The following is a 13,215-nucleotide window of genomic DNA, read 5'->3' on the forward strand; positions in this document are numbered from 1 at the left end:
CCCCACCCCTTCCTTATCCATTGGCAGGCTTGCTGGACACTTCACCAAAGCGGCTGGAAACCAAGTGCTGTGACGTGCAGTGGGTCTCCTGTGAGTCGGAGAAGAAGAAGTTCAAGGAGTCTGAGGCCCCCAAAACCCACCACCAGCAATTCCATCACTCCTATTTCCACCACTACCACCAACAGTACCACCACTACCACCCCCGCCATGACCCCCCAGGACATGTCAACCACAAACCCTCTCTGCTGCCGGTCTCTGGGGGCTCCTGCCTCAGCCCCAGCAGAATCCGGTTCTGTGTCCTTGTTCTCATGCTCCTCCATACCATGGTGTCCTTCTCCAGCAACCAAGGTGGTGGTGTACTAGGGCTGGAGACACTGCCTGCCCTAGAGGAGGGCCTGACACAGGAAGAGTGACAGCAGTGAGGGAGGACAGACCTCCGCCATACACCAACATCAGCTCCACCCCCTAGGTGGGGGAGAGGGGGCTCCTCCCATGGGAGGTGTAGGACCAGGTGGGGAAGGAGGGAAATGGGGGACCATATATCCCTCTAGCCTACCCCCACCCCAAAAGCAGCTCCAAAAGAATGGCCAGAGGGCCCCAGGGAGCTGCAGGACTCATCTGGGAAAAAAAGGCAGGAGCAGCAGGTGCCCCCTCCCAAGCCCCCATATATGGGGCATAACAAAATCAAGGGAGGAGTGGGGGCTGGAAATGCCCACCCCCAACTAAGAACCCTGACCCCAGGGAAGGAGGCTGCTCATCCAGCCTCGGCCCTGTAGGAAATGTTGGGGGACACAGAGGGGAGAAGCTCTTCCCCCCCTCCACATTCCTTTTGTTGCCAGGATCCTTAATTCCCTCCTGCCCATATCCCTACAGGCAATGGCAGACAGTGCAATGGCCCTCTTGCCACTTCAGCACACCTTGTCCCACATGGGACTATCACAAGTGCAGCTCCAGGGTTACAGCTAGATGGGGCCCCAGTTAAGAGATGAGATTCACACAGCTGCAGCTAGATGAGTCCCCAGTTAAGCTTTGCCCCACAACCCTGGGCAATGAGGGTAGAAATGAGGTACAGAATGAGTGGTGAGAGTGAAGATAGGGAAGGAGAAGAAAAGAGGAGCGATGTGGACAGAGGGCTTGGAGAGATGGCCTCATGGGCTTCTGCCACCTGGCTTTGGGGAAGTGAATAGGTAGTATTGAAGCAGGTTCAAGAACTTCTCCCCAAGTCAAAGAGAGTTGCATAAGGAGTCTTTTGGGAAAAGCACAGGAATTGAGTTATTGGGCCTTGAAATAGAAGGCTGAGGGCACATGGTTAGGCTGCCTTTGTCTGAAGGGCCATATCTTACAGAAGGTGCACATACTCCCAAGGGCCACTCTTGTCCTGGAGATCTTGGCCTTGGGGCCAAAGATATTTCCATTTCTGATCTCCATGGGAGGAGGTACTTGAACCCAAGTGGGTCACGCCTGGCCTGGGTCCTCATGCTCCTCCATCTCATCTTAGCCCAGGCCTCCATGAAGGAGAACCTGGTGGCATGGCTCCAGAGCTTTCCAGAGATGAGCCTTCCACATCCCCACCCTGTCCCCAGCCTACCAAAGAGTATTCATCCTTTTCAGTCTGTGACCCTGGGCTACTATCCAACTATGGAATGACCAGACTCCTCCTCACCCTGTAGTGGGTTCCCTGTTTCAGTAATCCCTGCTCTTTTCTGGAGAAAGTCCATAGATTGGCAGGAGGACCCTTTAACTAAAGATAATGTGCTGTCATCTCCTGGCTAAGAGACTTGAACTGTTTAGCCATGCTAGAGGGCTAGATGAAAGAAGAGGCACTGAGAGACACTTGGAGGTCCTTAGCATCATGCTGGTCTGACTGGTGGTGGGGGGCGCATTGCCTGGGACATCTAAAAGTTATTCAGACCCAACAAGAAAGGGAACCAGAATTGTGTTTCTGTGACAGGCCCAAGTAAGTGCCAGAAGAACCTGTGTCCTTCTAGGATGTGATGCCAATGAGTGAACGTGAGGGGCAGGCCTGGAGCTGCATTTGAGTGAAACTAAGAAGGGGTTGAGGAGGAGAGAGCTGGACTTGGTCAGCTTAAGGATGAATTAGAGGCCCCCTTAATAGAGAGGAAATCGTTCATAGGCCTCAACGGGGTTTCAAATCAACTTTATGAGACCAGGGAGTTCCTGCCAGTTTTCTCTCTTCTCACAACCTGTCCCTCTACTCCTTCCCCTGTGCCCTTCCCACAGACTTCCCTGTTTGGCCCTCAGCACTTTGGGCCTGGTCACATACCCCATCCCTAGAGTGTTCTTTTCAGCTGGGGAGGGGAAGAGGTGCTGGCTCCTTTCCAGACACGCTTACGTATAAGTGAAGGGGCAGGTGCTTGGGCTCCAGAGAAACCCTAGGTACTGCCTCCTAACTCCTGCATTTTCAGGATTGGAAAAGGGACTGAGAAGTAGAGGAACCATATGGCCCCAGAGAAGGGACCCTTGGAGACTCTCATCCCCTCTACCCCCTCACCAAGTGCCCAGGAAACCCCTGGCTCAGACCAGCTCAAGGCCTTGCCCAGTGGCAGGGGAAAGGGGCACCACACTCCACCTCAAAGTCATTTGACTGCCCTCATCTACACCACCCCAGCCCCTATCTTCCACCACCTCTCCGGCTGCCCCTGCCCTCCATCACAGGCAGCAGAGCTGGGCAGCTTTCTTATGCCATTTTCTACACTGTGCTTCATAAGTAGGACTTTCTTGCACTAGTTCCTATGACTGAGTCTCCAAGCTGGTTTCCTAGTAGTCTCCTATCCCTTCCTCTATTCCTCCCAGCTATGATTCAGTTGTCTTTGCCTTCCCTCTCATCCCTGCCTCTGTGTTTCAGTGAGAGTCTCTGTATGTGTACTGCTTTCTGTTTTGTTGCATTGTGGAGCAGAGGCCTCTCTGTTCTTGTTTAACCCCATAAAGAAATAAATGGTAAGACTTGATAACCCTCCCTTCATGGCTTTGTTCTGCAGAGTTAAGCTTACTGCCCCAGGAGACAGTCTATGGCTTGGAAAGTGGGTGGGACCAGAGGATGATGACCCTGTACCTGGCCCCCTGTTGGCTCAAATCTCAGAAACAAAAAAAAGGTTAACTCTGAAGTAGGCCATTCTAGATAAGGAATCACAAAGCCAACCATCTGCAGGGACCACACTGATAATTATAAGAAGTGAGGTGGGCTGGTATGGGAAGAGGTGCAGACTCAAAGTGAGTGGTGAGAACTGCAGGGAAGTTCGAGCCCTGGGCTGTCTTGCAGGAATGGGAGCCCAGTATCACCAGGTCTCCTCATTCTTCAAGGGAAGTTGAGACTCAAGATTGTGATGTTGGTTGAAGTAAAAAAACCAACCCACCAGTCTACTTCCATGTGGTCCAAACACAGCTGTATACCTGGGGATTGATTACCCATTCTCTGCCTTTCCTGCAGCCTTCAATTCTAGTCTCCCAGACTCAACTCTCCTAGACCACTTCAGCAGACTCATCTGTTCACCAGAAGAATGGAGGGCACTCAGAAAGAACTGCTAGAGGGAGAGCAGAGAGGGCCCTCCCCACCACATCTTTCACATCAATGAGGGAAAGGAGAGCATAGTTAGGAGGGAGTCCAGTGTCCTGATTGATCTGTGAAGTTGCTTTGTCAAGAAAACACAAGGCTCCCAACTCCCTTCGAAGCAGCAGAGCATGGAGATCAGGGCATTGTCTCTGGAGCCAGATGCCATGAGTTCAAAGTCTAGCCACCACCATCTCCTACCTATATGACTTTGGACAAGTTTCTTTACCTCTGTGAGCCTTGGTGTCAACATTGAAAGAGTTATTGTGAGAACTAGATGATAAACATGAAGCACTTGGAAAAACAGCGGCCACAAAGGAATCACTCAAATGCCAATAATTATTACCTTTAGCCACTCAATCTTTCTTTTCTTTCAATTACCCTCACCTGAAATGGTCACCAACTTCCATCATTCTCCCTCTGTAGCATGTGTGAAATTCTTCCTCTCCTTTCCACCCTGACTCCTACTAAACTACTTCAGGCTCTCAGTAGCTTTTTCCTGGTCTAATACTACAATAATCTACCAACTAATCTATTATTAAATTCCTCCAGTTCCAATGAGTCCTCCACTGAGCATAGTGCCAGGCACTTCAGAGGCACTAAATAGACATTTTGTGGGGAAAAAAAAATTGCTGCTGTGGTTGAGTTTCCTAAAGGACACTGCTAATATTCCTAAAGTAAACAGATTATATTCTTCAAACATATAAAAACAGAAAAGACATAAGAAACCTCAGATGGCTCCACATTGCCTAAAGAACCAAGTGTAAACTCTGAGCATGACATTCAAGGTTCTTCATTTTCTGGATCTATCCTACCAATCTGATCTTCTACCAGAGGTGCTCATGCACTCATGTTCCAACCCTGTTTCCCTACCAGTTGTTCACTGAACAAACTCTGCACCTTCTCATTTGCCACCCTTTTCTCACATTTTTTCTTCTGCCCAGAATGCCCACTTTCCATCTCTGCCTGTCATTAAAAGTTTTCAAAGTTTAACTCAAATGCTACCTCTGCTATAAAGACTTCCACATTCCTCCCTCTCCCAAACTGGAACAGTTTCTCCCTCCTCTATACTTCCATAACACTTTGTACTTTAATCATGGTATTTGTTACATCCTGCCTGTGTTCAACTCATTCATTCATTCATTCATTCATTCATTCAAAATATACCTATTGAGAAATTACTACATGTCAAGCACTGTGCTGAATGCTGGCAATTGAGCAAGAAACAAATGCATTATAGATCCACAGATGACATGATCATAATATGTTCACTATAGCAGCATTTTTATCTCACTGTATGCCCATATGAAGGGAGTCAGGCTCTCTTGGCCTTGGATATAGAAAAGAGAGGTGAGGGATTAGAGTCCACACCCTAACGAACTACCCACAAAAGCAGAGGAGACTACACACCCACAGTACTAAAGGAGTAAAGAGCACAATGCTTCTTGGCTATGCCAAGGAAATATCTGTACAAACTATATGTCACCTTTTGACTTCTGGGTTGGCATTGCGCTGTGGCTGCCTCTGTGACTTCCCCTCTGCTAGCCAGGCCCAGACCCTGGTGCTCTCCCTTTAGGTCAGTCCAGATAGCCTTAGTCTCTTCAAGTGCCAGCATGGGTGAGGAAGAAGGACAGCAGTAGCTTGCAAGTTTGGCAGTGCATTAGAATTACTTGGAGGGACCAGCAGTTAGAGTAATGGCTATGTTGCTGGACTCTCATGTAGTCGACTGCAGTTTGAGTCCTAGACCCGGTGGCTTAAACTCATGCCGGGCACATGTGCATGCATGCCCAAGATCCCGAGAGGAGAATGGAGTAGAAGGATTGTGGCATGGCCATCCCCCCCCCACCCCGGGGGGGATTTCTCACTTTCTGTCTGTCTCTCTGTCTCTCTCTGTCTTTCTGGTGAGCGCACACACCCTATAGCAAAAACTTCTCAAAAAAAAAAAAAAAAGAATTACCTGGAGAGCTTTAGCTCAGGCCCCATCAGCAGAGAGTCTAATTTCATTAGTGTAGGATAGGGGTTCTGGTTCTAGTATTGTCTAACAAACTCCATGGTGAGTCTAATGTGCAGTCAGGCTTGACAATCACTGGGTGAAGAGAAAGCTGGGACTACATGAAGTCCTTGATATTTGAAGATAAGTGGTGCTAGAAAAAGGCCACTTATAATGAATCCACTTGAAATGGGAACCAATATTTCACAGTATAGTCAGAGAAAGGGGGGAAAGGGTTCAACTGGGACTTTATCTTGAAAAATAAAATTAAAATTATGAAAAATTTAGTTTCAATTTAAAATGTGTAAATAATTTCAAATATTCACTAATTCTTACAAGGAACAAAGCATTGGGTAGTAATGTAATTGTCTTGACCAAAGTGCATGAGAGCATAATATTGACTTTTGCAGCACAGTCATAAGCAGAGTTTTCATTTTGTTTTTCCAAAATTAGAGAGCTTCTTCAGTTATCCCAAGGACCTCTTGTAATCCTTTGAGAGTTAAATAATTCTCTTTGAAGCTTTGATCCTATCATTACTTAGGTCAGTTTTCTCTTCTGCCAGTGGTAACTGGTCTATCTCTGCCAAATTCCTGTTTACCAAAGGCTTTATATGACTAGATGGTCTCCAGCATCACTTGCACTGATTTCATGAAACCTTGAATCTTTCAGAACCCGTGGTTTTGTCCTGAGATTTATTTGCATTGTATAATATTAACAATTACCAAAAGACTGAAAAAGACCTTAGCATAATGAGTGTGAATAAACAGTATTACAATATTAAGTGGGAGGAGGGGCTCATGTGGGAGTCAAAATAGTGAGTATTTTCTGCCATGACAACTTTGCCTTTCTACTCAACTTCATAAAGTCCCTTTTCCTTTTTGAGTTTTTAATCTGCTTATTTCCAAAATGAAGAGATAGGATTAGATGCTATAAAGATTAAATAGATTAAGTCAAAAAAAGTAATATATGTGAAAGCATTGAATCCAGTTGCTAACAAAGAGGAACACCATAACACTAGTTTTTCCTTCCCTACCAAAATTTTAGATTCTTTTAGGAAATACGAAGTGACAAAGATGGAAGAAGAAGAAGAAGCCTATTAGAATAGGTCTATTAGAAGTTCCAGAACTTCTGCTACAGGCCCAAGTTTCTATCCTACTGCCATTACCTCCTGTCACATTCACTGTGGTAGGTCATACGGATCTATTCACTCAACAGTGAACACTGAAGAGTCTAACTGCTTAGGGTTGTAGGATGAAAATTCAAAGATCATTCAGGCATGGAATCTACTCTCAAGAAGTTTCTCGGTTGGTTGGGGAGAAAACACATGAATAAAAACTGCTCAAAATACCTCTTGAATCAGATAATTTCTCCCATTTCCATTTTTACTACCTAGTCTAGACCACTATCCTCTCTCTTAGACCACTAAGTGGTCTTCCTGCTTCCAGTTTTGTACCTCACAAACAGCCCACTCAGTGTGATTGTTTAAAAATGGAAACCAAAACATGTCTTTCCCCTCCCATAGTTTTCCATCTCCACTAAAGTCCAAGTGTACCATGGCCTACAGGGCCCTAAATGACCAACCACTTGCCCACTTTCTCTCCAAACCAACCCAGTACAACTTCCTTCTCTCTTCCCCAGCCACTCTCCCTTGTTTATTTTCTTGTCATATACTGAGCATTTTCCTGTCTCAGGACCTTTGTACATGCCATTCTTCAACCTGAAATGTTCTTCGTCCAGATTTTTGCAAGGTTGACTCTCCATTATAAGGCCTCAGCTCACATGTAACTGACTACTCTTAGTAGTGTCTTTCTTGCCCCAAGTGTTCTATCATACCACCTTGCTTATTTATATAATCTAGCACTTGTAACTATTTAAAATGTTTATACATTGGCTTTCTTGTTTATTACCTCTCTCTCCATTTGAATGTAAGCTCTGAGCAGACAAGGACCTTGTCCGTCTCATTCATTACCTCCCCAGTGCCTTAAGTCAATGCTGACTGAGTGAATGGATGTGGATGCTGAGTGGTATAGGGTGTATGGAGTGGATGGCAAGAGATGAGCTTGAAAGATAGCCTGAGGTCAAAAATGGAAGGCCTTGAAGTTCAAGCAAGTGTATTGGGGGTTTATTTGGTGATCCACTGGGAGCCACCGGATATTGTTGAGCTTGAGAGGAATATTATCAGCTCTCTTGGAGTAAGATCCATCTGGTGCCATATGCCAGACATACTGGTGCATGAAGCGAATGGAGGGTCCCGTTTACGAGCCCATCAATCACTATGTGCCCCACCTTCACACTCACTATCTTCCAGATTTCACTGACCTGTCACACCCAAGTTCCCTACTCTTCTGGGGCCACGGAAGAGCCCTGACTGCCATTCCTAGACATCAGCCGCTGGGTGGCGCTGTGGCTCCTCCTCCCTGGGCTGTGGGGGGCCAGGGGGCCAGAGGCTCAGCCGCCAAACTCAGCCTGGCAGGGGGTCCGCTGGGACCTGCCCAGTGAAATCTTCCTAGTCGGCTTCTTCCTCTCACTTTGCATGCTTCCCCAGCTTCCAGGCTCTATCCCACCACCCCACCACCCCACGCCCTCTGTTGCCTTCTTTCAGCCTCACAGGCCAACCTTGGCTTGTGACCTGCCAGGCCTAAGACAGGCCAGAGGCAGGAGTTTGGGCTGGGGGCTGAAGAGATGACCTGTTTGGCACCCTCCCTTTTTGGCCCTTTGAGCCTTCAGGCCTCCCTAGCCCCCAGGGATGTGGCTAAGCTCCTGCAGCTGCCACTCTCCACTGTGGGCCCCTGAGCCTGCCAGCCACGTCCAGCCCGGCCAGAACTAAAGGGACCTCAGAGCTACAGAGGCAGCCTTTTGATGCAGAGGAACCAGAACCATTATGTGGCTAATTCACCATTTATGTTAATAGCTATCTTTCCTCCTGGCCCCTGGAGCAAGAAACCAGTTATCTGGGTCTCCTCATTTGGTCCCTTTCACTCTTGTAGTGCCTATATGTTTTATACATATATACATACACACATATCTCCTATATCCTAAACTGATCTGTTCATCTACACTGCTATTGACTGCTCAGATCCTTACTTCCTAAATGGCCTCACTGCCGCCAGCCTTCTCCTGCCCTTGTAGCCCAGACACTGGCACAGGACCAGGAGTCTCTTGGAGCACTGGCCTGGCATCCTGCCCCTATAATGGCTCCTAATGCTTGGATAATTTGAAAACTGTCGTTCAAGGCCTTCCACACTCTGACCTCATCATTTTGACCAATTCACTTTAGTTCACATCCAAAGTCAAAGGCCTGATATGCTGGCTTTTTAGAAAAAAAAAAAACTCTAGACCAGGAATTGAACATAGTGAAAGACTCTGTGAGACTGTACAGTGCTCCATAGGCACCTATTTGACCAGCCATAACTCATAATCACATTGTCAGAAAATGAGAGATGCAAAGAGCACAATCCCTTCCTTAGAGCAATGGAACACACTTGTGTTTATTCCACTGGGCCCTCTTCTTCTTCCCTGTCCGCTTGATCTGTCCCTCTCTCTTGCCATCTCCCTGTTCTCTCTCCCTCTCCACCTTATCTGCTTATGACCCTCTTGCTGGTGTAGGAGACTTATTCTCAACAAGCACATTCTGTCACAAAGTGGTTGATGACATGCATGACCAGATTTCTCTGTAATGTTGAGTCTCACTTTTCAACAGTTGGCACTGACTTTTTGTTTTGTTTTTGCTTTTCTTGAGGAGCCTAATATTCACAGATGTAATTTTTTGTGAGGAAAGGCAGAAGACGTCAATATTAAACTTAGCCTTGTTGAACTCACTACACACACCTGTAAATTAACATGGAAACACATACAAATAAATAGGAAAATTAGCAAAACCATATTTATGGACAAACAAAGCACTGAGGTTAATTCCAAGATTACTGGTCCCTTGGACTCCAGGAATCAATGTCCAGGGTCACATATGGTTCATTCATGACTTTAAAGTGACTCAATAGACCAAAGAGTTTGGGATCAAAGACATAGCCCTGAGAAGGGTGAAATGGGAGGAGACAGCTTTTCCCTGAAAAGTTCCATCTCAGGGTAGCTTTTCCTGGGAAATGACAGTTTCTTGTCTCCCAAACGAGCTCTACTACTAAGAATATATTCTTCCATTTGCACTGCATGTATACATATAGTGTCTTCCCTATCTTCACAATAACTGTGGAGTAGGGATTATTAGTTTGGGTTTACAGATGAAAAACTTGAAGCTCAGAGAGGCCAGAAGATCCACCCAAAACAAACAAACTTCAAAGACAGAAGGTCAGGACTAGAAGCCAAGGATTCCAACCAGTGCCAGCACTCTTCCACCGATAGTTTTGTAACTTATTGAGGACCCAAAGTTAGGCTAACTGGCCTTGGCTCTGTAACTTCATCTTGTTCTCAAGAGCAATTGAAAAATCAGGCAGTGTGACTGAAACCAAGAAAAGGGTTTTCACCTGGCTGTTATGGTATGCTGACACCTGGCTTGTGTCTGAACCATTCCAGGGGAACTCTGTCAATTTTGAGGTTTGCAGAACCAAAAGAGCAATGACCAGTCTAATGCAAGAATCCTCCTAAAGCAGAGGTCTCCACCTGAAGTTTTCCAGGGGCATTTTGTTTGGGTTGGTAATGTTGATCTACACAGTGTTTAAGTTTGGGTTAGGTCTCCTCAGTAAGAAGCTGTGTGGGGCCAGCAGGTGGCAAGGTGGCATGGTGGTTGAGGTGCTAGACTCCCACTTGGGCAGCCGTGGTTTGAGTCTCAGACCTGACTGCTTGCTTTCTCTCTCTCTCTCTCTCTCGTGTATGTGCCCTATAGCAAATCAAAAAAATCATAAAATTAAATATATAATTATTTTTAAAAAGTGTCTGTATAGTGTAGTCATTAAGAGTATAGCCCCCTCCCCCCAAAAAAGAGTATAGCCTAGGTTTGCATTCTTATTCTGCCACTAATTCTATGTCGTTCTGGAAAAATCTTTGTACTCATCTGTAAAATGGAGACAGATGATAGTACTCTACTTCATAGGGTTACAATGAATACTGAGTTATACCTAAAGCTCCTAGGACATTGCATGGCACATACTAAGTGCTGTGTGTGTTAGTTATCAATATTTTTACTATATACAAATTGGGGAGAATTCACATGACACCTGAATTTCTAAATATTCAGAAGAGCTAACAGTATGGGGCCCCTTTTCCAACTGAATTAAATATGCCTTCTTGGGTTTTGTTTTGTTTTGTTTTTTGAGAGGTTTTTGCTATAGGGCACGTGCACTCGCCAGAGACACAGAGAGACAGAGAGACAGAAAGTGAGAAATCACCGCCTGGGGGGATGGCCACACCACAGTCCCCCTTCCTCCATTCTCCTCTCAGGATCTTGGGCATGCACGCACATGTGCCCAGCATGAGTCTAAGCCACCGGGTCCGGGACTCGAACCGCGGTCAACTACATGGGAGTTCAGCGACTTAGCCATTACACTAACTACTGGTCCCTGAATATGCCTTCTTTAGATGAGTTTGCTTCTGTCCTGGTCAGCCCCACACCTGTTAACCCCCATTTGGTCCCTGACATTGCTACTTGTCATCTTTCTATTTTTTTGGAGAGGGAGAGGTTTTTGCTATAGGGCATGTGTGCTCAACAGAAAGACAGAGAGAGACAGAGAGACAGAAAGCGAGAAATCACCCCCCAGGGAGGATGGTCATACCGCGATCCCTTTTCCTCCATTCTTCTCTTGGGATCTTGGGCACACACGTACACACACCCAGTGTGAGTTTAGGCCACTGGATCCAAGACTCAAACCGCGGTCGACTATATAGGAGTCAGTGACATAGCCATTACTCCAACTGCTGTTCCCGTTATATGTCATCTTACATGCAGCTAATTTCATGGGTTTTCATTTTCTGCCCAGCCTCTAAAACCAACCTGTCATTCCTAACTGATGAGCAGAAATTGTTAACCAATGGGGTATCTTATTGGATCTCAACCAGGATAATCAAAAGCCTTTGTCTGCCTTCTCGTTAATGTTCCAGAATGGCATTAGGTGCACCAGGTTTCCTTGATGATCAAGGAAAGTAGCAAAAAATGGTGAAGGGAGGCAAAATGAGGCTGTCATTTTCTGGAGTATCCACTCCTGCAGCCTCATAGTTGGATTTAAAATCTGGCTCAAGGACTTTTAATGAGGTATGCTCATACATCTGTGCTCTGTTTATACAAGAATAGTTCTTATAGCATTATGAGTAACGGAAACTACTATAAGGAACCTAAATTTCACCCATAGACAACTAATTAGATCAATATTGATGTATACATGCAGTGGAATATTATGCAGTCATTTAAAAACATGAAGAATCGTGTGTGCAGTATACTTATATTTCTGTGACAAGGGGAAATGGGATACACATACAGACACACGCACACACATTTGTATTATTATAGAATATCCCCAGAAGAATACATGAATATAGTACAGATATAAAATATTTGTGGAAGGATATATCAAGAGGTTGGTAACTATTGGTGTCTCTGGGGAAAGCAATGCGTGGCTGGGGAGGGAAGGAAACCTACTTATTTTTCGTTATGTACCTTCCTATTTCTTTTGAACTTTGTACCATAAATTAATAAAAATTACATCTTGTTTTTGGGGCCAAAAGAATCGAGTTGCAGCAATAATTCAATACTATAAGGCTGACCCACAGGGGAAGGTTCCAGGTTTACATCTGGAGACCTTCCTGAACATACTGGGCATGCCTGTATCCATGATCCAGAGCTGGTTGAAGTTTAGGGCAGATCGTGGTGTCAAGATTCTGTTGGGGTGCTTGTTTCTCTCAATCTCTATCTCTCTCTCCCTCTCATATGGAGGAAATATATAGAGATAGATACATAGATAAATACTATATAATAATTTTAGTAAATTCTGCAAAAGGGGATAAAGAAAAGCACAGCTAATTCCAGTATCCTTCCCAAGATGAAATCACCTGCTAGTTAATGAGATTGTACCGGGAACAATCTGGTGCCTGTAGCACCCAAACCCTTTCTTTTCAAAGTCATTTGCACAGTCATCCTTCCATGTTCAAAGGTACTTAAATCAGACTCATTCTGTTCCTTCTTTCCCAGGTCACCTCCTGTACTCTGGTCAAGTTAGCTTCACTTAACCTCTAAAATATCCTAGGTTTTGGGCTGAATCCTTGGCACCGAGAAGTAAAGTTTTCAGGGGATTGTGGCTGATGTAAAAAGGGGTTTTGCAAGAGCTGGGTACTCAGAGCCACTGAGTACTCAGAGACAAGGACTTAAACCCTCTTCCTTCCCAAAAAGTGCTTCTCTCAGTCACCTGAAAAGGAAGTTTTGAAGCGGGAGGAGTTTTTGCATCCAGTAAGGGAACCAAGGCCTGCCTTCCTTAGTTGACCAAAGGTTTGGATTCAATTCAACAGACTTTTAATTATTATAATTAATGTACTTATTTTAAAATTTTTATAAAGCAAAAATTACAGAACTTTTTTCTTTCAACAGAGAACTTTCATCAAAAGAGAAAGGGTTTCAACTACTCTAAAAGATATCCCTTATATGAGACAGGACCAGCAGTTAGTGTAATGGCTATGTCACTGGACTCCCGGGGAGTCGACCACAGTTCGAGTTCCGGAC

General features: G+C 45.4%; 1 protein-coding gene across 1 annotated transcript in view; it reads left to right on the forward strand.

The window, feature by feature from the left end:
* Positions 1–2,938, forward strand: part of NALF2 (NALCN channel auxiliary factor 2) — a gene marked incomplete at its 5' end in the record, with an annotated part of 43,826 nt that extends 40,888 nt beyond the window's left edge. The window contains 1 exon segment of the mRNA XM_027765505.1: positions 28–2,938. Coding sequence (XP_027621306.1) covers positions 28–413 — 386 coding nt within the window.
* Between the last annotated feature and the right edge of the window lie 10,277 nt (positions 2,939–13,215).

Source organism: Tupaia chinensis, unplaced genomic scaffold, assembly GCF_000334495.1.
Source record: "Tupaia chinensis unplaced genomic scaffold, TupChi_1.0 Scaffold138500_1, whole genome shotgun sequence".
NCBI lineage: Eukaryota > Metazoa > Chordata > Mammalia > Scandentia > Tupaiidae > Tupaia > Tupaia belangeri.